A 26,500-nucleotide genomic window follows, 5' to 3' on the forward strand; every position below is an offset into this window, starting at 1 on the left:
CAAGCAACCAAGAGTATACCTATAGCGCTAAGGTAAAAGTGCAATATATCAGCTACCTACTTTCTTAAACAGATGAGACAAAATAGCAAAATCAAATGAGCAGGAGCTAAAACAAATAAGTGTATTGACTAAACAAGATCCAATAAAACAATACAACAATAAAACAAGAGTTCGTACAACTAGTTAACAACAAGTAGGCCAGGCAAAGAGGAAGGGTGTTTCCTGAAGAGTATGGATGAAAAACTTGCCGTGTCCATACGCGTGAAAGTACAATATTTGCCTAGTGGAGTAGAAGTAAAAGTATTGGAAATTAGAAATACTTAAGTAAAGTACAGAATACCTAAACATTTTAATTAAGTACATGTACTTAAGTAAATGTACTCACAGTAGTTACTTTACACCACTGCTATAGTGTTAAAGACATAAACTGACTCACACATTGCACGGCGACACATATTCGGGCTGTTTTTCTGCATGACATCGTTGTACTACAAAAGTACAAAAGAGGGCTTAAAGAGGGATTCCTGAATGACGTACAGGTGAAATACGCAGCATACAGCGAGCTCTCTTCAATTGAAGAACGGCTCACGTCATAATGTGAGTTATAAACCCCCCCACACACACACCCTCACCTTATCAGCTTCCGGGGGCCCGGGGAGCCTCTGCTTTGTTTCATTGGCAGAAGTCTTAACCTCGCCCCCCACCCCCCACCCCGCTCCCTGTGGGGTTTACCCCCACCCAGGCTCTATAAGGAGGAGGATAATGGAATTAAACCTCAGACCCCCCCGAGGGAGGGAGGGAGGGGGGGGGGGGGGGGGGGGGGAGGGAGAGAGAGAGAGAGAGAGGAGAGAGAGAGATGAGAGAGAGAGAGAGAGAGAGAGAGAGAGAGAGAGAGACGAGAAGAGAGAGAGACGAGAGACGAGAGACGAGAAGAGAGAGACGAGAGGAGAGAGAGAGAGAGAGAGATGAGAGAGAGAGGCTAAAAAAAGAGGCAGAGAGACAGTGATGGAGAGACAAAAAGAGAGTGATGGGGATGAGAGAAGAGTGTGTGTGTGATGGCATTGGAGCCTGCACAATAAAACCTTGTGTTAATTTAAAAACAGTCCATTGTTAGTGTGTGTCATTGGTAACTCAAGTATCACAGGGAGGTGGTTTATGACGCAGGTTTGAGCGCAATATCAAGAGAGAAGAGGGGGAGGGGGAGGAACAAAATGAAAGCACGAGAAGAACATTCAACATGTTTAGTCACAGTGGCTGGCGTGTAGCATGCTTGCGTGTGTGTGTATGCGTGCACGCGTGCATGCAGGCACTTTGTGTGAATGCATCCTTGGTAGAATGTGTAAATGACAGAGTATAGAGAGGAGAAGCGACTTCATTTTCTTTGAGACACTATATACCTTGTTCTCTCTCTGCACTCCACTATCTCTGCGGGACTGTTTACACTGTTGTTTCGTTGACAAGGGTTCATACTTAAAGTAATACAATGCAGGTCCACAAATAACGATTTTTAGCAGCCTCTGCTGGTCATTACCGTCACTGCAGGCCGTTCGTTTATTCCTGCGTTACCCAGAATTCCATTTGTTTTCACCGGAAGACGGAAGCGTTCTTTTAATTGTTTTATACGATCTGTGGATCGCTTCTCTTAGCCAGTGGAGCTTTAGTTACCGTGAGCTGTGTTTTCTTTTGCTGTTGTTTTTCGATCTTCAAATCCTACAATCTCTTAAAAACAGCGTGAGATTCCTTTTTGTTATTAACGCGGTAGTTCCTGGCCAAACAGGAAACCGGTGCATTTCCGTTTCTGTTTTCCGGATGGATTACGTCATTTTCGCGGGAATGACTAACCTAGCCACCGTTTCAATCGAAAATATAATAGAAAAGGCTTTCGGGGGTGAAATTCATGGAGTGGGTGTTGTGAAACATTTGCCACTCACAAAAGATATACAAATTAACTTAAGTTTTGTTGAAAAAGTTACCTAGTAGTACTTTAACTCTGCTTACTCCAATCTCCACTTGCGATTTGGGAGAGGAGGAGAGGAGAGGAGAGGAGAGGAGAGGAGAGGAGAGGAGAGGAGAGGAGAGGAGAGGAGAGTCAGGGATTTGTGGGTAGGATATAGTAGAGTTATTGTGTCACAGCTGAAAGGGTTTTGGAGGACTGAGTGACAGTGTTGAAGCAGAACATGACTCACGTTTGAATAAGAGGGAGGATGATCTTAACCCATCCGGGAACGCATCTGCGTCATGTTAGATTTGTGCTATATAACCATTATTTCTATACGTTGGCTATTCAAAAATAACAGATCTACAAGCTCATAGCGCGGCGGTCTGCAAATCTTTGAATATGTGTTTTTTTTTAAAGCGAACATTTGTAACTCAAATCTTTGCTTCTGAGGGGGTCGCTGGAACAAAATATTTTACAAATGTTCCTTTAAAAAATATATATTAAAAATGCTTTATGAAATTAAAAATATATAAAGATTTACCAAAAAAAATCCACGATTGCAAAAAAAAAAATGCAGATCCACAAGCTCGTATATCTGCTATTTTGGAATCTTGAGTCTTTAAAAAATCTTAAAAATCTTAAAATGACACAGATATGCGTTCCCGGTCTTTAGGGGTTAAAGGACCACATTACCTTCAGGTCTGTCATGTTTAGCCCACTGACTATTATGACTCACGCTCCACTTGACATTACTGCTGGCCTTTTTCCAAGAGCACCAGATCAAGATATGACTGCCTGAAAGGAATGATGTCCATTTGGTTGCATTTGTACAGTCTAAACTGAACACTGTGGGTCTTGTTGTGTGTGTTTAGATCTTGGGCCCTATATATCTTGTGCGGTGCCTTAGGCCTTATTAAATAGCCGAGCTACATCTACGCGTTGTGAGCTTGTAGATCGGCTATTTTCACAATTTTAACCCATCAAGACCGGGAACGCATCTGTGTCATTTTTTTATTTTAGCTATAAGCATTATTTTATACTTTGGCTTTTCAAAAATAGCAGATATACAAGCTCATAGCGCGGCACCGAATGCCGCACTATGAGCTTGTAGATCTGCTATTTTTGGAAAATCTTTGTGGACATTTGTGCAAATATTTGAATAAAATGTATATGTATATATATATTATACATATATTTTTAAAGGTAAAATTGTTTACTCAAATCTTTGAGGGTCCCTAGAACAAAATATTTTCAGATGGGGGGGTCCTGCGGCCAAATACATACGGTTTTGGGGGTCCTTGACAAGAAAAAGTTTGAGAATCACTGATATAGAAACATGTGTTTTTCAGAAAACTGTTTTAGAAGAGATTTGTAGATGCGTTCCCGGATTGAATGGGTTAAAATGTTTTTCAAAGTATAAGAAAATGCCTAAAAAGAGTAGGAATAAGGCATAATGAGGAAGCTGTTGGATTCAGTTCATTTCAGTATGGGATGAAACATCTACTGTATTTGCAGAAACTTGATGCTTGCTTGAGATATATATTCAGACACTCGCTGTTGTTTTGTCAGAAGAAAATATTTTGTCCAATCTGTATGGTAGGCCTACAGTATGTTAACCCATTAAGACCTGAGGCGATTCATAAAAAAATAATCTAAATCCTAACAGTTTTTGGAAAAAAAATCTAAAATTTTTTTTTTCAAGATTTTTCAAAAATAGCAGATCTACAAGCTCATAGCGCGGCACTTGGTGCCGCGCTATGAGCTTGTATTTCTGCTATTTTTGAATAGACAAATAAATCTAAAGTGACACAGATGCTTTCCACGTCTTAAAGGGTTAATACAATGACGGACCGACAGGGGGCGCATGGAGGACGGTCGCAAGCTTGTGTAGCTCCGCTCGGTCGTGACTGTCTTTTAGTTTATTAAAAGCATACTTTACTTTACTTTTTTATTTTTGTGATAATGTCTTACACTACTACTTTTGCCACCTGAATCCAATGTTGTGGTACTGGTGGGATGGATCTCCGCTCCAAAAAGGGCGATCAGAAAACGGACTCTGCACGCGTGCCCGGTGAAGAAAACAACATGGCGCTCGAGGAACAACTTAACCTGTCCACCTTCACTACAGCCCTGGCTGCGCTCAAAAACGACATCTGTGCTAAAATAGATTCAGTCACTTTGAATCTGAATGCTGAGATTACTGCAGTTCGTGAGGAACTGTCTGCTAAGATCACTACATTGCAGGCAACCTCTGATAAACAGGGCGGTCAGTTGAAAGATCTTGAGGAACATTCTTTGTTTAGTTCTGTTGGTGCGACGGAGCTGCAAAGCAAAGTCGCGGTACTTTCTGAGACTGTGGCTGTTTTGGAGGCGAAATGTGTACAAATGGAGTCGATTTCACGTCGGAACAACGTCAGACTAGTAGGTGTACAGGAGGGACTAGAGGGAAACCGCCCTACTAACTTTATTGCACAACTATTGAAGGTTGTTTTGAATCTAGACCAAGAACCACTTTTGGACCGAGCTCACAGAACCGGTGGTTACAAACCTGGTGGGGCGGATTCCCCTCGCCCATTTCTGGCGCGCCTCCACTACTACCATGACCGCGAAGACATTCTGAATAGAGCCAACCGCGCCGGACCGCTGATGTACCAAGGTAAAAGAGTCTCAATCCATGCCGATTATCCAGCAGCTATAGCGAAGAAGCGAGCCTCCTTCATCCCAGTGAAACGCATTCTAAAGTCTATCCCCGGCTTGGAATACGGGGTCTACCACCCGGGCCGTTTAAGAATAACCCTTTCGGATGGTAAACGACACACCTTTGATGATCCAGCAGATGCCACAGCCTTCGTGAAGAGTCTCATGCCGTCCGAACAACAGCCTACGCCCGCGAGAGACCAGCCAGAGCCCGCGGGGGACCAACCACCGGGAGATGAGGATATTCCCCCATTGGAAGGCGACTGAGGACGATTCCCTCTCTCTTTTTTCTTTTTCTTTTTTCGTCAAGCAACCTCTGTTTGTACTGGACTGAACTCATTCTACAGCCTTCTCCTTTCTATCTCTATTTTGGACTATTACTCCGGACGATTCTGGTAGGATTCTATCCCTCTATTAATATACATAGATATATCGCTTATTTTTTATTCATATGGTTTATTCTCTGCCTATTTAGCTGATAAGCTGCATGTAAATTAACCTAAAATACTGTTATATGTGCATTTCGAACTGAGCCGCTGTTTGTTTGTTTTCGTTATGTCATACTGGTGCCTTGTTGACGGGTTTAAAGCTCCTTGATTACTCATTTGTCTCCCTCCAACTGTTTATGTTATTTAAGTTTAGCCAACTATGCCAGGTTTATTTCATTATTAACAGAAGGCGGGCTATCACTTGTTATGCCGTGTCACTTTTACGTAACAGTTCATCTACTTTAGTTTTTTTCCCCCTAACCATATCAACCTATTCTACTCTTTGACTTGGTTAATAACACGGCATACTAGTGTAACCTAAATCACTCTTTAATCGTTGGCGTAGGATTTGTAGTCGGGACCGCTAAGCCTTTTATGATAAGACAGTTGTACTTTTTATCTATGTTTAGTTTACATTTAGTAGACCCCCTCAATCATTGGTGTGGCTCAACCCTAGATACGTTATTGCTTTTTGTGCTGTGACTGGCTTATTGATGACAGGCAGCGTGGTTCTTTTTTAGTTGGAATTAAAACTTTCCTTGCTGTTGTTCAGCTTTATAGCCAATGGATGGCGGTGGATACACGTTCGTTCTTTTTTTTTTTTCTCTCGGATGTTATGCCAAGATGAGTGTCTTAAATGAATGTGCTACCTTAGAGGGCGGTAGCGAGATTTTATGTTTTCCAGCGGTTATGTCAATTTAGGTGTCCATATTAATTGTGTTACCCCAGGGGGCGGTATTTTTTCTCCTCCGGTTACATCAATATCAGTGTCTCTATCTTAATATGTTACCCTAGGGGGCGACATTTATTTTCACCCGGTGGTTATGCCAATGGAGGTGTCTATAGTAATCTGTTACCATAGGGGGCAGTATTTACCTGTTTTTCAGGCGGTTATGCCAATAAAGGTGCCTGTTGAAATGTGTTACCCCAGAGGGCGGCATTTAATTATTATTTACCTTTCTTTTTTCTGTTTTCCAAGGATAATCTGCTACTTAGGGTGACATTTGTTAGTCAAGGATGAGGTGTTGCATATAAGGTGCTGTATGCAGGTTGTATGCACCCTTGTTATCATTTCTACTGTTTTTTTATTTTTATGTCTTACCATTTCACTTTTGTACTGGAATGCATTATTTTATTTGGAAGTATCTTTACTATCGCCCGACAGGTTGTACACATGTATAATTTTACTGTTTCTTATTTGTATTATTATTATAATTTTTGTATTATTATTATTATTATTTATTATATATATATAATATTTTTTTTTCTTTTTTTTTTTTTTTTTCTTCTCAATTGTGTATACATATACTATTTTGCATCATTCTAAAGTGTCCAGGTTAATAAGAGGTTGTTGTTTTTGTTTCCTTTTTCCTTTCCTGTAGGATATGCATATATATAAGTAGAGTATGCTTTTTCTTTTCTTTTTTTTTCTTAATCAGTCACTAGAGTGTGAATGCTTAAGTGTTTTAGGTACTAGATACCTGTAGCATAAGGGTTGTATGTATCTCGTTTTGGGAGATGCTTTGGGGAGGTGGGGGGGGACTTTTTTGCATTTGCCTATTTTTCATTTTTATGTTTTATTTTTTCCACTTCTGTTTTTTTTGTCTTTGTACTCTCCAGTTATTCTTGTTCAATTGGTCCTTACATGTCTAATTAATGAGATATGTATTTTGAAAGCAACTTATTTTTCTTTACTGATCTTCTCTAAATATGAACATGGCTAGTGTGAGTCGATTGCAGGTTCCCAGGGGGACTTTAACCTTTACCAGTTGGAATGTCAGGGGGTTGAACTCGCCACTGAAGCGTAATAAGGTACTCTGCCACTTGCGTCATTTAGACACTAAAGTAGCCTTCCTCCAGGAGACTTGGCTTACTCCTTCTGACCATCTCAAGATGCGTAAGAGCTGGGTTGGGCAACTCTATCACTCATCGTTCCCCAGCAAATCTAGAGGGGCAGCCATTCTAATTCACAAATCGGTGCCTTTCACTGTCTCTAAAGTCATTTCAGATCCACAGGGTCGCTATGTCATTGTCACTGGGAGGCTCCAAAATACTCTGCTGGTCCTAGCGAATGTCTATGCCCCGAATTGGGATAATGAGAATTTTTTTCAAAATTTTCTGTTTTCTCTACCGGATCTCGATTCCCATCAGCTCATTTTGGGTGGCGATTTTAATTGTTGTTTGCGTCCGGCCTTGGACCGTTCCTCACTAAAGGGTGCAACGACGTCTAAATCCGTTAAAGTGATTCAGTCATTTCTCGATCAATATGCTGTAACAGATCCCTGGCGTTTTCTTAATCCCACAGCAAAAGAATATTCCTTTTTCTCACCGGTTCACCACACATTTTCGCGCATTGATTTTTTCTTAATAGATAAGAAACTTCTCTCTTCGGTTCGTGGCTGCTCATATCATGCCATTGTCATTTCGGACCATAGCCCTGTGACTATGAACATATCCCTTATGGGGAAGACTGACTCGCGCAGTCCCTGGCGCTTTAATTCTCTTTTGCTCTCTGATGATGATTTTGTGCAGTTCTTGAGTAATCAAATTGATATTTTCGTTGATACTAATATCACTCCGGACATTTCAACATCTGTTATTTGGGAGACCTTGAAGGCTTATTTAAGAGGACATATTATATCCTATATGGGCCACCGGAAAAAGCTAAATACTGAGCGACTTACTAAATTGACTTCCCTTATTGCGGAATTAGATAACAATTATGCATCTGCACCATCTGCAGATCTATACAAACAGCTGGTCACCCTCAAATCTGAATTTGATGTCTTATCTACAGGACAGGCTGAGGATATGTTGTTAAGGTCGAGACATGCTCATTATGAGTTTGGCGATAAGCCTAGCAAATTACTAGCCCACCAAATTAGACAAACAGCGGCTTCCCGATTAATCACTCAAATTACGACCTCATCAAATGTGACGACTGACCCAATAGAAATTAATGCAGAATTTAAGAAGTTTTACTCTACACTCTATACATCAGATTCATCATCTAACCAGGAGAAATTTAATTCGTTTTTTGAAACATTGGATGTCCCTACTATTAACCCTACTCAAAAAGATTCTTTAGAAAAATCACTTTCCCAACTTGAAATTACTGGTGCCATAACCGCTATGCAGAGTGGGAAATGTCCAGGGCCTGACGGGTTCCCTGTCGAATTTTATAAAAAATTCGCTGATAAGTTGGTTCCTATTCTACTTAAAATGTTTCATGAATCTCTAGAGTGTGGTCAGCTCCCTCAGACCCTGCGCCAAGCTTCCATCTCACTCATTTTGAAAAAAAATAAGGACCCCCTCCACTGTGGCTCTTACCGGCCCATCTCCTTACTGAATGTAGATGTGAAACTGCTCGCCAAGGTATTGGCTCAGCGACTTGAGTCTATAATCCCTTGCATTATTTCCCCGGATCAGACGGGCTTTATTAAAAATAGACATTCATTTTTTAATATTAGGCGACTTTTCAATGTTATCTATAATCCCTCATCTTCTCAACTCCCGGAAGTACTTATCTCGCTGGATGCCGAGAAGGCATTTGATCGGGTTGAATGGGCCTTCCTATTTGAGACATTAGACAGATTTGGATTTGGCAGAACATTTCTTAAGTGGATTAGGCTATTATACTCGTCTCCAATGTCCTCTGTTCGTACCAATAACAATTACTCCGAATACTTCCCCCTTTTCAGAGGTACAAGACAGGGGTGCCCCCTTTCTCCTCAACTGTTCGCACTCGCTATTGAACCGCTCGCCATGGCGTTAAGGCGGAGCCCGCACTTGAGTGGTGTTGTCAGAGGCGGTGTCGAACACAAGGTCTCATTGTATGCAGATGATCTGCTTTTATATATCTCTGACCCAGCCATCTCCCTGCCTTATGCCCTCTCAATTCTTGATTCATTTGGTGAAATTTCAGGCTATAAACTGAACTTTGATAAAAGTGAGCTCTTTCCGATAAATGATGCTGCCCGTGATTATTCATTAGAAACATTGCCTTTCAAAGTCTCTCGAAACGGTTTCTCCTATTTGGGGGTAACCGTTAAAGACAAATTTGCTAAACTTTTTGAGCATAACTTCTCCCCGCTTTTAACCCGTACCAAACAAGATCTTGAACGTTGGTCCCTTCTCCCGTTGTCACTCGCAGGCCGCATAAATTCCGTTAAAATGAATATACTTCCTAAATTTCTGTATCTTTTTCAATGTATACCAACCTTTATTGCAAAATCTTTCTTTAAAAAATTGGATGGCATTATTTCTGATTTTATCTGGAATAAAAAAATGCCAAGGCTGCGCAAGACCATTTTAGAGAAACCTAAACAACTTGGTGGAATGGCACTGCCTAATTTTTTATTTTATTACTGGGCCGCTAATTTTCAAATTATACTGTATTGGCTACAAGACTATGACTTGAATTCGTCCCCCGAATGGTGGCTTATGGAATCCTCTTCCTGTACTCCTGCATCCCTGACCGCCTTAGTATGTGCTCCCACGATTGCGTCAATATCTAAATTCTCCCACAATGTCTTAGTTAAGTCAACCCTTAAGATTTGGACTCAGTTTAAACGCCATTTTGGTATTCAATTATTCCCATTAATAACCCCTCTGTGTGCGAATCCTTTATTTCCTTCCTCCTTACAAGATCGCGCATTTAAAATCTGGTATGATCATGGCATTAAGTCAGTCAGAGATTTGTTTGAGGGTGGCACTTTTGCTTCTTTTCAACAGATTTCTACAAAGTATAATCTGCCCAGAACCCACTTTTTCCGGTATTTGCAAGCCCGTGACTTTGTTCGTAGAAAATTTACTAGCTTCCCGACTATTCCACCTAATTCACCCGTAGACACACTTATAGCATCAGCTCCTGTTACCCTTAAGGGAAAGATATCCTTGCTTTATACCACATTATTTGATCTCCATTTACCATCAACCACTGCATATAAAACTCTTTGGGCCGAGGATTTGGAAGAGGATATTCCTGACGCAACCTGGGAAGCCATTATGAGTCGTGTTCATACTTCATCAATATGTGCGAAACACGGAGTAATACAGTGTAAATTCTTTCACAGAGTGTACTGGACCAAGGTCAGGTTAGCCAGGATTTATAATGATGTTGACCCAACGTGCGATAGATGCCACCAGGCCCCAGCAAATCTTTTTCATATGTTTTGGACTTGTCCTTCCTTACATCCTTATTGGTCATCTATATTTGACACTATTTCGGATGTTTTACAGTTGCCCATAGATCCATCCCCTATTATTTCCCTCTTTGGCGTTCTCCCTGAGACCATTTCTCTGCCTAAATATAAATCAGACTTTGTTGCTTTTGTGACTCTATTGGCGAGACGCCTTATTTTGACCCATTGGAAGAAAACATACCCACCCTCCCATTCCCGCTGGATTTGTGACATACTGTACTTCTTAAAATTAGAAAAAATTAAGTACACATTGCGTGGCTCGATCTCAAAATTCTATAAGGCATGGCAACCTTTTCTATCGCACGTTGATAATCTTGCACTTGAACCCCCAACGGAACCTGATTGAGTCTGTAACCTGTATATATGGCAGTAGCCAATCTGTTGTGATAAACCCTTGGTGTATACCTGCCTGACACCTCACTGACATGTACATTGCTTTCAATGAACATACCTGTGTTTATGTTGATAGACCATGGACTTTTTCCTTTATATATACGTGTTATTGGAGATTTTAAGTTGTGTATTTGTATTTGCTTTGTTGTCTGTTGTTGTTTTCCTTTATGTATGTTGGTTTTGTTGTTGTCTTGTTTTGCTGTTTATATCCTATTCAATTTATCTTTTTTCATACTTGAGATTTCTCTATCCTGTAACTTAATTATTTTGACCCTTTGTAGATACTCTGTTTATTTGCTTCAGTGATTACTGTATTACTTGTGAGTATGCAAAAAAAACAAAAACGAATAAACAAAACGTTTAAAAAAAAAAAAAAAGGGTTAATACAATGTATCCTGTCTTTTTTTTACATGACCTTTGACCCGATCCTGTTTCTGGTTTGACAAACATTTTGACCTGACGGTCAAAATTCTATTTCTCCCCAGAGCAAGGGCTCTATTGGCTTAGTGGTGAAAATGTCAGCACTTGCGCAGGAGACCTGGGCTGAAAATGAGGGGTAGAACAGGAAAGTTACATCTTTGATACAGTTTGAAAGCGTCTACGCGAAAATGGTCCCTGTGGAGAAAAGACAGATTTATGAACAAAACTGAAAAAACCTTCAGTTTCTTATCAGCTGGAAAAGCAGGGAATTTTAAGGTTGGTTTAACCCTTCACAGTTTGATTGATGACTTTATGAGCGTCCAATGAAATTGTCTTTAGTGGATTTCCATGATTAAAAGTGTGAAAATGACTTGTGGGAAATCTCCCATCATGCATTTGTCCAGGGAGATGGTTGGTGGTGATGTGTGAGAGAATGAGAGTTTCATCAGCTCTGATGGTGAACAAGAAGCTTTAACAGACATGTGCACGCACACATGCGTGCAAACGCGTGTGCGCACTCACACACGCACACACGCACACACACACACGCACGCGCGTGCACAGCCGCACACACGCGCACACGCACACACAGGGTAATGTCTGTGGGACCAATTAACAGTGTTTTTAGAATGTGAAGCATTTGCTCAGTGAAACTTTTGAAATGTTTGGTCAGGTTGCAGAGTGAGCACACAATGAGGCAACACACCAGAATATAATGAAACAGAGAGATGACTATTACAGTCTACTCTCTTTCTTTCTTTTTTCTTTCCTTTCTCCCTCTTTTTTTTCCAGGCCTCTCGTGTCTTTCTCACATGCAAAACAAAACCGTTTACATCAGTGGTTCTTGACTTTTTTTTTTCATTTCAAAGATGGATCCCCAGTTTGCTATGCGTTAGGCCACAGATCCCCAGAACTCTGAGAGCGTACAAATGGAACCAAATGGACCCTTAGCGGTCCATTTGGTTCCATTTGCACACTCACAGAGTTACAGACAGGGTTCAATGCCATGCTGGCTTGTGGTGGATATTTTTGTCAAAATTATATTTTTGCCATGGACATGCAAATGAGCGGACAATAATATTAACGGAAACACAAAGAGCTATAGCCCAAAATGACCATTACAGGTCTATAACTCTGACAGTTATGGGGGTCCTTGAAAAATAAAAAAAAGTTTGAGAACCACGTGTCCTCGTGAACTCCTTATGTGCCATAGTGTCATAAACAAGTAAGACGCGCGAACGCTGGAAGCGAACGCAGCTCGAAAATATTGAGTATTTACGGACTTGTAATCCGTGTTATTTCACCGTGATGGGGAGAGAACATTGACTGTGTGTGTGTGTGTGTGTGTGTGTGTGTGTGTGGGTGTGGGTGTGGGTGTGTGTGTGGGTGGGTGGGTGTTTTGCAGGCTGTTGTGCATTGTAATGAGAGCATTGTCTAAATTCCTGCACTCTGGCGCACTCTGGGGGCTGCTTACAGGCAGTGCACGCATGTGAGTCACATGGGGGCGCGAGCCAATGAGAGCATGAACACAGACACACAGACATACAGACACACACACAACCCGAGCACGGTTACATAGTAAGCTCCACTTGGTCGGAATCATACATATTCTGAAAAAAACCTGGAGACTGACATTCTGTAATTGGGTCTTATGATCAAAATAAGAACATTATGATGTTATGTAAAAAATAAATCTTAAATGTGCCACGGACGAGGACAAGTCTCGCCGCGGACACATGTGTCCGTGTACGGACATATTGATGACCACCTGGTTACAGACCCGTAAGGATCCATTCGGTTCCTATAGCTATCAATCATTTAGCCGGGGCGGCAGTGGCTCAGGGGTAGAGTGGCCCGGTAGAGCAGCCGGATGGCAACCGCGAGTGTCCCAGTTCGATCCCGGGCTCCCCCAGAGTTAGTGTTGAAGTGTCTTTGAGGAAGACGCTGAACCCCGATTTGCTCCTGATGAGCAGGTCGGTGCCTTGCATGGTTTCCTCGGTGTGTGGTGTGTGGTGTGAATGGGTGAATGTAATGCACAATCTATTTTAACCCTTTAAGACCGGGGGACGCATCTGTGTAACCACTTTATCCATATTTTATACATTTGGCTATTCAAAAATAGCAGATATACAAGCTCATAGCGCGGCACCGAGTGCCGCGCTATGAGCTTGTAGATCTGCTATTTTTTTTTTAATCGTGTTTTTTTTTTTGCAAATCTTTGAATATATATCTATAAAGCTATTGTTTTTTACTCAAATATTTGCTTCTGGGGGTCCCTGGAATTTTTTTTTTTTTGAGATGGGGGTCCGCAGCCAAATACATATCGTTGTGGGGCTCCTTGACACTGACATTAATATTATAGCAACATAAGTGTTTCAGAAAACTGTTTTAAACTGATTTAGAAGACATTTGTAGAATCCCCAGAAGCAATAACATTTTAGCTGGAAATGCTCGCTTTAAATATATATATATTCAAAGATTTGCACAACATTTTTCACGATTTTTCAAAAATAGCAGATCTACAAGCTCATAGCGCGGCACTCGGTGCCGCGCTATGAGCTTGTAGATCTGCTATTTTTGAATAGCCCAACGAAATCTAAAAATGACACACAGATGCGTTCTCAGGTCTTAAAGAGTTAAAGCACTATATAAATGCACAATTTACCATTTATTGTCAAAAACCACAAGTCAATGACATTTCTCTCTCTCTCCTCTTCCCTTTTGCCTGTCTCTCCTCCCCTCCCCCTCCTCCTCCTCCTCCTCCTCCACCTACAGTCTGCTCCCAGTACTCGCGGGGCGTCTTCGCCATCTTCGGCCTGTACGACAAGCGCTCGGTGAACACGCTGACGTCCTTCTGCGGCGCGCTGCACATCAGCCTGGTGACGCCCAGCTTCCCCACCGAGGGCGAGGGCCAGTTCACGCTGCAGCTGCGGCCGTCCATCCGGGGCGCGCTGCTCTCGCTGCTCGACCACTACGACTGGAACGGCTTCGTCTTCCTCTACGACACCGACAGAGGTAATGGGCTCTTTGTTTTATTATGCTATATAACAGCAACCGGCTCAGTGGCCTTGTGTTGTGAGGAGGGGTCTGCAACGTTTTTTTTCCAGGCCAAGGACACCCTAGCTGAGAGAGAGAGATGAAGCAGGGACCCCCTCTATATTGCAGTGGTGTAAAGTAACGAAGTACATTTACTCAAGTACTGTACTTAAGTACAATTTAGTGTGTACTTTCACTGAGGTACTTTCACTTTACTGGAGTATTTCCAATTGTCTATACTTTTACTTCTACTCCACTACATCTCAAAGGCAAATATTGTACTTTTACTCCACTATAATTATTTTAAAACTTTAGTTACTAGTTACTTTGCAGATATAAATTATTACATTATGAAACATACATTAACCACTTTAGCCCTATTTTATACATAGGCTAGCTTGTAGATCTGCTATTTTCAAACATGTTAGTACTTTTACTTTTGGTACTTTAAGTACATCTTGATACCAATACTTTTGTACTTTTACTCAAGTACATTTTTGAATTCCGGACTTTCACTTGTAACAGAGTACTCCTACATTGCAGTATTGGTACTTTTACTTAAGTAAAACCTGTGAGTACTTTTTCCACCACTGCTATATTGTATAAAATTGTGTTTCAGATTCATTTTTTTTTTCCTATACCTCTTTGCCAAAAATAGCCGATCTACAAGCTCACAACGCCTCGCAGCGCAAGGCGTTGTGAGCTTGTAGATCTGCTATTTTCGGCAAAATTTCTCCTCAGAAAAGGGGTGTTAGGGTTCAAGTAGTTAATGTAAAAAAAAATAATAATCACATCACACAAAGATTTGGCGGCCCCACTGTACTTCTACTGTAGCATGTTCCCCCCAGAATAGGGATCAAGTCTAAAGTTATTTTCAATCTGTCCTAATGGAAACAGATATTCTCTCATGCTTTTCTCGTGTCACACTGTGCCCCTAATATGACATAAATGTAAAGGTTTTATGGGGTGTCGTGGATGAAAATGTTACTTACAGGAGTGCCCTGAGAGTTGGTAAAGGTCTTTGTTTTACGTATTCTGTACGACACTGACAGATGTAAAGGTCTTTACTGTATGACACTGATAGAGTTAAAGATCTTTGTCTTCCCTTACAACACTGATAGATGTAAAGGTGTGTGTGTGGGGGGGGGGGGGGGGTCAGTTTCATCAACTGTGGGGGGGGGGGGGGGGGTCACTGTTTCAGCCCAGCAACCCTATGTAAAGCATAGGCCACCACCTAGGTTGCACATGAACTCTGCAGTCGCACTGAGGCCACTGCTGGAAAGCATCCCAGCCCAAACATTAACGTAACTAATAATTGGGCCGCGCGACCCGGAAATTACCGTAATAATCCTAAAACGGGGCCCAGCGGCCCACCGGTATGCCAAATGGCCAGTCCGCCCCTGTCTTTGTCTTGTACTGTACAACACTAATATGTGTAAACATCTGAAGGACAGGAACTCAGCTTTTTGGGTGGGGTTACACTGTAAACCCATCTGTTTAAAGTGGTGTTGGTTAAAACTAAAACCTCCCCATGGCTCTTTAATAAAAAGTATGAATTCATCATTCATTCAACATCGATTTCCGACGTTCCAGTTCCAAATTGTGTCTACGGTCTACCCTTTCATGTTTGTTTGTTTGTTTGTTTCATCACTTCTAATATCACTTGTTTCTCCTGTACAGTATGAGTTCTCTCTCCTGATTGGATGAAATTGGCATCCCGAGCTGTCGGTTTATTAAAGACTGGGAGACCCCTGTTACTGAACAAATACTTCACTATGCCAATATAGAGCTATTTAACCCATTAAGACCTGATGGCGATTCTTAGCTAATGTCTTCCCAATCCCAACAGTTTTCTGAAAAACGTATGTTTCTATATCAGTGGTTCTCAAACGTTTTCATGTCAAGGACCCCCAACATGATATGTATTTGGCCGCCGATCCCCGTCTCAAATATTTTGTTCCAGGGACCCCCCAGAAGCAAAGATTTGAGTAAAAAAAATGTTTGCTTTAAAACAATATAAATATATTATTTTGCACACATTTTCGCAATTTTTCCAAAATAGCAGATCTACAAGCTCATAGCGCGGCACTCGGTGCCGCGCTATGAGCTTGTAGATCTGCTCTTTTTGAATAGCCAACGTGTAATATAATGCTTTTTTAGCTCAAATCAAAAAATTACACAGATCCGTTCCAGGTCTTAGAGGGTTAATAACACTTATTTGAACAATAATATATCACTTAAAGCACCTTTTATTTAACGCGGAGCATGTACAAAGGCTTCTACATGTATATTGTTCTGTATAAGTTAAGTTCAGAACACTATAAAGAGGGTTGTTTGTGCTGCAGTACAGTGTGTTCTGGCAGGTCTAAGTAGGGTGTAAACAGGGTCAATATCTAATTAGGCAGATCTGTTGTTCTCTGTCTGGGTCTACGTCCAAACCTGATAATTAACCCGTTTAGACCGGGAACGCATCTCTGTCATTTTAGATGTCTTTGGCTATTCAAAAATAGCAGATCTGCAAGCTCATAGCACGGCACCGAGTGCCGCGCCATGAGTTTGTAGATCTGCTATTTTTGAAAAATCGTGAAAATGTGTGCAAATCTGTGAATATATATATATATGTTTTTAAAACAAACATTTGTAACTCAAATATTTTCTTCTGGGGGATTCTACAAATGTCTTCTAAATCCTAAACATTTTCTGACAAACTTATGTTGCTATATCAGTGGTGCTCAACCCCCAAAAATGATATGTATTTGGCTGCGGACCCCCATCTCAAACTATGTTGTTCCAGGGAACCCCACGAGCAAAGTATTTTTGTTTTAAAAATATGTATATTCAAAGATTTGCTAAAATGTTAATGATTTTTCAAAAATAGCAGATCTACAAGCTCATAGCGCCATGAGCTTGTAGATCTGCTATTTTTTAAAAGCCAAAGTATAAAATAATGGTTAAAGTGGTTACACTCCCCGGATTGAGTGGGTTAATACCTGCTCAACTCTGCTCAACTCCACAGTTGTTGTCCTTAACGCACCTTGGGTTTCACAAGGTGAACCACAAACATGAACAAGACATGAATATTAAAACCTCGCTCCATCTGTGTGGAATTAACCCATTAACTCATTCACTGCCATTCACTAAATAGGCCAAAAAGTCCTCACTGCCAGGATTTTGCGATTTTCTTAGTAGTCACAGAATATTTATCTCCAGTATGATCGATCCCCTGATGGTTGCTAATCACTGAGGGTTTCACTGTGCTTCCGTGAAAAAAAAAAGAATGTCATCGCGATTCCCGTTCGCTTGTTATACCCAGTTGAAAATAGCATGTTTAGCTAAAAAATACATAGTAAAACACAGGAGCCGAGATTCCGAATATTTCCCTAATATTTTAACCAGGAAGTGAATGGAACAGTACATTTTGGATCGCGACATCTCCTGGTTCTGTGTGAAAAACGAAAATAATAATTAACTGTTACTTTTCAGGATTCAAGAACAGCAAAAGTAGCGGTTCGACCGGCTCGAAACGCATCACTTTACGCCACGTTTCGAGCTTGTAGATCTGCTACGTTTGATGCTTTTGTGTGACGCTGTAGTATGATCAAGTAGGGCGTTAATTTACGAAAATACACAAACGGTTAGAATATGGAGAAAACTGTTTTCTGCCCGACAGCAACGAAATGCCTTCTATAAATCCTAAGAAATTTCTCAAAGACTTGTGTTGCTCTATATAGCTAAAATCTAAAATGACACAGATACTTAACCGGTTTTAATGGGTTAACTTAGCCCTGGTCTCACGCCAAGCCCTCGAAATGTTGACGCTTGTCCAAACCAGAAACACATCAATATTTGAAGACAAAGTTTTAATCTGGATGTTTGCAGGCGATGTTCTCATGGCAATCTTGGCAGAATTCAACATTCATCAAATGTTGTCAAAAATATTTGAAGAATGGCCGGTCTGTGAACTCAACATGGCCCTTTTGGACTGAAACCAAAGCAGTTCAGACTTTAAACCAAACTGTTGAAATTGCATTGTGACTTTAGATATTGTGGTTTGGACAAACCACAACATTCTGATGGCTTTGGAATGAGACCAGGCTGCATTGGAAGAATAAAAACACTGGATAGAACCGCTGTCATCATCGGAGCGTCAACGTTCAACGTTCCAATGACAAAATTGGTTCACCATTGCATTGTTTCTCAACCACTAGTGGTCCATGGCATACATATACAGGGGGTCCACGGTAAAACATTTTTAAAACATGTTTAAAAAATACATGCTGTACCATTGTGAAATGTAACAAAATTGAAATATTTAGCAAATCCATTAAATCTAAGACCTTTTTTCAAAGTTATAGGCAGGACAAAAGCTTGAAATTAAATAATCGTTCTTAAGCGTTTGACGTAGTTTGTTGCGCACTGAAAATAGCAGATCTACGAGCTCAGATTGGCTATTGTCAGTGTGTGACACTGCTTTGCAACTAACAATAAATCCACTTTTAAGATCATTAATGTTAAATAATTCTACATTAAAAAAATATTCAAATGGAAAAGCCTTCTTACTAACCAGTTAAACCCTAGAGACTTAGTAAAGTGGACCAGAGTTGGCTCTGTACTTGGGCAACTGCTGTATTTTTTGGTGAAGAGATATGGTGTAGAGTCCACACCATATCTCTTCACCAAACAAATCTAAAAGCTCACAACGGGTCGCAATGTGAAGCGTTGTACTCTCTCTCTAATGTTCCCCCCCAGAATATGGTTGCTAGGGTTCAATTGGCTAAAGTTGTGGGGAGGTTGGGTTAAAGCTCTAGAGGGTCCAGACAGAGCTTTAAAAAAAAGACTGCACTATTGAATTATTATATTTTTATATTTCCTGATGTTGAAACCAGGCATAGAGAGACCTCAACTCTTTCCCATGATGCATTGCACTCATGTCAGTGGAGTCTGCACACAGGTGATGCCCTTGACTCCAAAACATCACTGTGGGGATACTTTACAACATTATTTAACACACACACACACACACACACACACACACACACACACACACACACACACACACACACACACACACACACACACACACACGTGGCTGTGGCTGTGGCTATATGTGAACGGCCTTGATCTCCCCACTCTCCCTCGGGCAGGGAATTTGTGCTGTGTGTGTGTGCGTGTGTGTGTGCGTGTGTGTGTGTGTGTGTGTGTGTGTGTGTGTGTGTGTGTGTGTGCGTGTGGACGCACACATGCATGGGTGTGGAGTGTGTGGTCATGCAGACTCAAGCGTGTGTGTGCACATACTGTATGTTTGTGTGGTTACGTGCGCTCGTGTGTGTGCGCGTAATGTGCGTGCGTGCGCAGCACAAGGGGGACATGGGACGCGAATATATGGGGGGTGGAAGATCTGACTAACAGGGAGAGAGATCGGAGGAGGGGACAGGATGGGGGGATGAAAGAGGAGTCGAGGGCGCTCGGGTGGCAGAGGGGGTAAAGTAGCTGCCCACCACCGCGGAGTCTGGGGATTCGAATCCACCGCGATGCATCCGGCTTTGTCTATAGCGTCTATACCAGTGGTTCTGAAACTTTTTACATTTCAAGGTTCCCCTTAAAGGGGAATTTTGCCCCACGTTTTTTTTTACCTTTTCTATGATGTTATGATATCCTAGGATGAATGGTACAGTAGAACAATGTCATAACTCCACCCCGGGTCCGCCACAGCTTAAAATGCGCGCCAATAGGCCTTGCGTTAGATCGCGTATTTTAATAGCTTTTTTTTTGGGGGGGGGGGGTGAGATCTGACGTTCATAGTGACAGAACACTATGCAACGTGATTGTCTTGAATGCGCCCCACCGGAAGTCTCAATCTTCTCTAGCGAGACTTTCGGTGGGTAAGAAAACCGTGGAGCAAAATTCCCCTTTAAAGGGACATTTCGCGGATTTTGCATCAAACCCCTATTTTTATCTATAGGTATAGGACCCATAAACATGATCCTGGTGTGTTTTTTGTGTTTTATCTGTGTTTTTAGATTTTTATCCATATCCTCAGAGACTATGAGTCATTTGACTCATAGTCTCTTTATCTCACCTTATATCCTGACTACAATGTAGACCGCACCCCCACGCAGCCTCCCCTCCCCACAAGGAAGGGCAGTGCCCCAAAGCATTATGGTCATTGTAGTAATGCAGCAGTCCAGTCAAACCCCAGTCAAACACACAGACTTATATATTTCTGGCCATAAGGGTGCAAATTTCATTATTTCATTCATTATTATTAACATTGAGTGACTGTAAGTTCTGCAGGGGTGAAATGCTCCTTTAACTCTGACAGTGTACAAATGGAACCAAATGGACCCGTTAGGGTCCATTTGGTTCCATTTGTACACTGTCAGAGTTACAGAATTGTAAGGGTCAATTTAGAACCCCCTCATGGAACCCTGAGAGTCCCTGGACGCCCCTTTGAGAACCACTGGTCTGTACGAAGCCGGGCGGGGAGGATGATATTTGTCACTGTACGTACTCCTTACGGGCTCGGGGGGGGGGGGGGGGGGCACCTCCCGGTGGGGGCTCCTCACTGGCAGGCGAGACGGTAGGATACGACACGCATGTGTGTGTGTGTGGGGAGGAATGAATTGTCATAACGACTAAATTGGGGAGAAAAGGGGGTAGAAAGAAAGATGGAGGCAGGAGAGAGGATGGATGTCTTCATCATGGTGTGTCATAAGGGGCTGCTGCTGGTAATGTGCTGGAAAATGGGCAGTAAAACGGATCTGTTTACTGCTCTGCACTGCTACATACACACACACACACACACACACACACACACACACACACACACACACACACACACACACACACACACACACACGCACGCACACTCAAAAACACGTACACTATATACACTGAGGAATAGATGCACAGAAGCCTATGCATATTCATGGAGGCAGTGATTCATACACTTATGACATAAGCTACAGTAAATAAAGTTTTATTTACTCGTGTGACAGTGCTGTCCCACATGCAGTTCATGCACAAACGTGTGTGTGTGTGTGTGTGTGTGTGTGTGTGTGTGTGTGTGTGTGTGTGTGTGTGTGCGTGCGTGCGTGCGTGCGTGCGTGCGTGCGTGCGTGCGTGCGTGCGTGCGTGCGTGCGTGCGTGCGTGCGTGCAATAAAGTTGTTGTTTTTCACTCCGTTCTGGCTCAGAATGCTGATTTTTTTTTAACGACTATGATTCTCTTTTTTTTTATTCCCCATTTTCTCCCTTCTTCAGTCATTGTCAATCCCCCCATGTGTGCTGCGGTCCCTGTTTTCTGCCAACACCTCCCAGCGTTGTTCCAGGGAGACTGTAGACAGCCACATGTCTCCTCCGATACACATGGAGTCACCAGCCGCTTGTTTTCGTCTGACAGTGAGGAGTTTCGCCAGGAGAGCGTAACGCACACGTTCATTCACGCTATCTCCAACCCCCAGATCTTCTCTCTGCCGAACAGGCACCCATGCCAACCAGCAGGGTGCGCTATAGTGCCAGCTTCCCTCCTACAGACATGTCTTTTGGAGCGCTATAGCCTCGCCCGGCCAAGCCAGAGGCAACGCTGCCGGGACTCAAACCCAGGTCTCTGCAGTAGGTTTCCGTTAGGCGGTATTTACCGTCCATTTCACCGATAAAATGTTTAATTGGCCGTTAATTATTAACATCACCGGCCACCGTGGCCGATTGGGAAAATGCTGTTATTAGGCTATTTTATCATTTAAGCCAGGGCTCCTCAACTTAAGATGGATCAGGGGCCACTCAGCAAAATACCAAAAGTCCAAGGGGCCGCAAGCTAAAAATGGGGGTCAAACCCCCCAAAAACCCCGAAATGCATAGAAAACTATGCATTATACCTGTAACAATTGATGTTTGTTTTTGAAAAAAAAAATAGCAACCCATATATTTGAACAGAAATGTATATTTTTATCCTGTGCTTAAAAATGAGGGGCCATGAGGGGCCACCAAGACGCTGCGTTGGGACTTCTTGAGTAGCGCTGATTTAAGCCTATTATTATTATTATTATTATTATTTGGATAACACAAACATTGCATAATTGCAATTTACAACCATTAAAACCATAACCATAATCATTAAGAGTTTGTATCATGATCTGACTTAATGTTAGTGTGATTTAATTCCCGACAGCCTGCTGCCGCTGTGCGCTGCAGTTATCTGATAAATCAGCCTATTCGTTGTACGATGGTGTCGCGCGTTGAGCGTACAAGCAAGTACAGTGACTGTCTGCAATGGATAAAGTGGTGAAAGTTGGTGACACATTGCAGGCAAGTAGTCAACCTTCCTTGCGCCACCATGACATAACATCAACAAAACAAAATAAAAGCTGTAGGTTTTTGCATATAAAGGTTGAATGAGATGTAAAGCCCAGAACATATTAGTTTGTTTATACTGTGTGGTTATGTTTCAAACTGAATTCTGGGAATCGCAGTTCTAACAGACAACGGAGCCACCACAGGTGTTGCCAAAAAACACTACCAAAATGGATGTTACACAAAGTATGACTTTAAAGGATAATACCAGCGTTATTGAATTTCTCTCTCATCTCTTTCATCATGCCTCCACTCCTTTTGTCCCAACCAGGCAGCTGTTCAATGCAATGTAATTAAATGTCGCTCACCTCCTATACTGCTCGTGGGTCGCCATTAATTTCCAAACTCCATCAAGAGCCCATCTAATATATAACAGTGACGGACGTCCATGCCTAGTTGAGGCCGTAATCCATCACTGCACGCCCACCAGTGGCACTTTTTTTTGGGGGGCAGGGGAAAGCACTTTGGTTACTTGTTCTCCTATGCCAATAACTTTTACTCTCCAGATGCTGGGTCCACGGCGTGGGTGGCATTTGAAACAAAGTGGACCTGCAAGAGCAGATCGATTAGCACATCAATTACGTGCGGTTGAGACAGCGTTTTGCAGCTTTTTTTTTCCCAGGCTTTCTCTAGGCAGTGACACTGGTTGAAAATAGACTTTCAGATGTGCATTGTTGTTCTCCTGCACAGTGAAATACTTTGTAATACCCATTAAGACCTGTAGCCGATTCTACAAATGTCTTCTAAATCCCAACAGTTTTCTGAAAAAAACCTATGTTTCTACAGTATATCAGTGGTGCTCAAACTTTTTCATCTCAAGGACCCCCAAAATTATATGTTTTTGGCCGCCGACCCCCATCTCAAAATATGTTGTTCCAGGGACCCCCAGAAGCAACGATTTGAGTAAAAAAATGTTTGCTTTAAAACAATATGTATTAAAAAGATTTGCACACATTTTCACGATTTTTCAAAAATAGCAGATCTACAAGCTCGTAGTGCGGCACTCGGTGCCGCACTACGAGCTTGTATATCTGCTATTTTTGAACAGCCAAAGTGTAAAATAATGCTTTTTAGCTCAAATGGAAAAGTGACACAGATGCGTTCTAGGTCTTAATGGCTTAATTTGACTCAGCGACAGCGTACATACAACTGGAACCAAATGAACCCTTATATGCATAGTCTTTGGAAGCAAATGAACACTTTAAGTGTACATCATTGCGGTAGCTCACAACAAAAGACTCTGTTCCACGCGTCCCATGGTGTTGTTTAACTCCTCCGAAGAAATGTCTCCCCTGAAAAATGTCCCATTATGAGTCATGCATTTGTTTGATCCTCCAGAAAGTGGGTAATCCAAGAGTATCCACACCGAATGTAACGCCACGAAAACACGTCACGTCACTTCCTCGTTGATGCGACCCATGGGGGTGTCATGTTACGGGGGAGAAACATGATTTGTTTCACCGTGTCCCTGCACACTTCCTCATTGACTAATGTTACATTTTATGAGGCTCTGGTTGGCGTTTGGCGTCAGACGTCTCACCAAACACACCAAACTCACTGTCTGAGTTGTGTGCCTGCCGTGGCGTGCGTCAGACCTGTTTTAAGTGAGTGCTAGTCTGATCTGAAAAGCAGATTTTAGTTGTATAACTCTGTATTAATGCTTTGGAGATATGCAGAATGCAAAAAACTACTAAGATTTTCACAGGCAAGCTTCAAAAATATATTGACCAAATAAAAATGAAAACGTGATTTTTGGGGGGATTGGGTCTTTAAACCGGCATGTTTGTAACAGACCTGCCCTGGTCTCAGGAACATACGGTAGCTTTCATAATTGACAGCGGTAGGTGTTTGCCCTCAATAGAACCACAGAAAGATGCAACCACCAATGCACAAAGGGTTGACTTTGATATGTCAGTTTAAATGCGCTTACACAACTATGCACTAAGAAGTCCAAGGGGGAGAATGATCTTGATTTGTATCTCCTGCGTCTTAGTGCACATATAATTGCCTCCCCCGCTTGCTCACATATTTAATCAAACATTTACCTCTGGCATAATTCCTGCTGTATGTTAAACTGCACAAGTTACCCCATGGCATCCACGTAATATAAATAACTACCATCTAATATCAAAATGGTGCTGTTTAGCCAAGATCCTTGAATCCCTAGTCAGTTCTCAGTTAGCCTGAGGCTACGAGCTCAATCCATGGTCTTGAAGGGCGGACCCAAACACAGCCGCCCGGATTTGTGCGTGGCTTCCTATTGCTTCACCAATCTATGTCCCCGCCTCCCCTCCCCTCCCCCCCTCGGCCTGTGCACGGAGCACGCTGACGTCACCAAATTTAGAGCGACGCCCCTCTGCACTCTGATTGGTTAGGAGATAACAAGGTCCAAGACACGTTCCTGCATGGCTCCCCCAGGCTTTTTTTCTTTTGTAACAAAAAAAAAAGCCTGGGTTTCCGAGGCTAGTTCTCAGTAGCATGCCTGCCTGGATGCATACAATACTCCAACCTCAAGAATCAGCTACAATGCTTGTTGCAAACAATATCGAAAGGTCATCACCAGCGTTGTGCAGTTATTTTCATCGATTCTATGGCATTTGATACTGTGGACCATATCAGCCGGTTTTCTAATTATCTGTCCAGAACTCAAGCTGTTGTTGCCGATGGCGTTAGATCCGCCTCTATTATAATTGGTGAAGGTGTCCGATAGGGGTCCATTTTGTGCCCTGTTTTATTTACTCTCTATATTACTCATATTGTACACCCCTCCCCGCATTGTGATGTCAATTACTCTGGGGACGACACAAACACTCGCCAATGCAAGACTGCAGGCTGCTATCGATGCTTTCCAGTTGGGTCTAATTAGTCAGAAACTGGTCTTAAACTCTGACTAGATTAAATGCATGCTGTTCACGAGGTCTCATAAGACAGAACCCTCAATAATGTAGGTGTTAGGTAGCCATACTCCTTACTGAGCGGTGAGCAAATTGAAACTGTTACTTTGCATACATATTCGGGCATTTGGCTAGACACTAAACTCTCATTTCTGAGTCTCCATGTGGAACACCCAACTAAAAAGCTGGGGGCAATGATTGGTTATGTCTAATGAAAAAAAGAAAGTCTTGTTTTTCTGTACTAGATCATTGCACAGTCTGAAATAATGTCTGTATTTTTGGTGATGCACTATGTGTGCATGCTTCACTTTCCACACTTAACCCTTTAAGACCTGAGAACGCATCTGTGTGTCATTTTTAGATTTCGTTGGGCTATTAAAAAATAGCAGATATACAAGCTCATAGCGCGGCACCGAGTGCCGCGCTATGAGCTTGTAGATCTGCTATTTTTGAAAAATCGTGAAAAATGTTGTGCAAATCTTTGAATATATATATATTTAAAGCGAGCATTTCTAGCTAAAATGTTATTGCTTCTGGGGATTCTACAAATGTCTTCTAAATCAGTTTAAAACAGTTTTCTGAAACACTTATGTTGCTATAATATTAATATCAGTGTCAAGGAGCCCCACAACGATATGTATTTGGCTGTGGACCCCCATCTCAAAAAAATAATTCCAGGGACCCCCAGAAGCAAAGATTTGAGTAAAAAACAATTGCTTTATAGATATATATTCAAAGATTTGCACAAAAAAAAACACGATTTAAAAAAAAATAGCAGATCTACAAGCTCATAGCGCGGCACTCGGTGCCGCGCTATGAGCTTGTATATCTGCTATTTTTGAATAGCCAAAAGTATAAAATATGGATAAAGTGGTTACACAGATGCGTCCCCCGGTCTTAAAGGGTTAAGCCTCTTGACGCAGTTCATCACAGTGCTCTGTGGTTTATTACTGACGATTAACCATTTTTATTTGATATGAAACGGTGTGTTGGCCGTCTCTTGCCGTTCGTGGAGAGCAAGTCTGTCTTCTATTTATTTATAAGGCCTTGTGTGGCAAGCTTCCAATGTATTTGTCTTT

General features: G+C 42.0%; 1 protein-coding gene across 1 annotated transcript in view; it reads left to right on the forward strand.

Annotated features, from left to right (window-relative positions):
- Positions 1 to 26,500, forward strand: part of gria4a (glutamate receptor, ionotropic, AMPA 4a) — a gene marked incomplete at both ends in the record, with an annotated part of 221,244 nt that overhangs the window by 75,026 nt on the left and 119,718 nt on the right. Inside the window, 1 exon segment of the mRNA XM_080429317.1 lies at positions 13,917 to 14,156. Within this exon segment, the coding sequence (XP_080285443.1) occupies positions 13,917 to 14,156 (240 nt within the window).

This window comes from Gymnoscopelus braueri (genome assembly GCF_963280865.1).
Source record: "Gymnoscopelus braueri genome assembly, chromosome: 5".
Taxonomy (NCBI): domain Eukaryota; kingdom Metazoa; phylum Chordata; class Actinopteri; order Myctophiformes; family Myctophidae; genus Gymnoscopelus; species Gymnoscopelus braueri.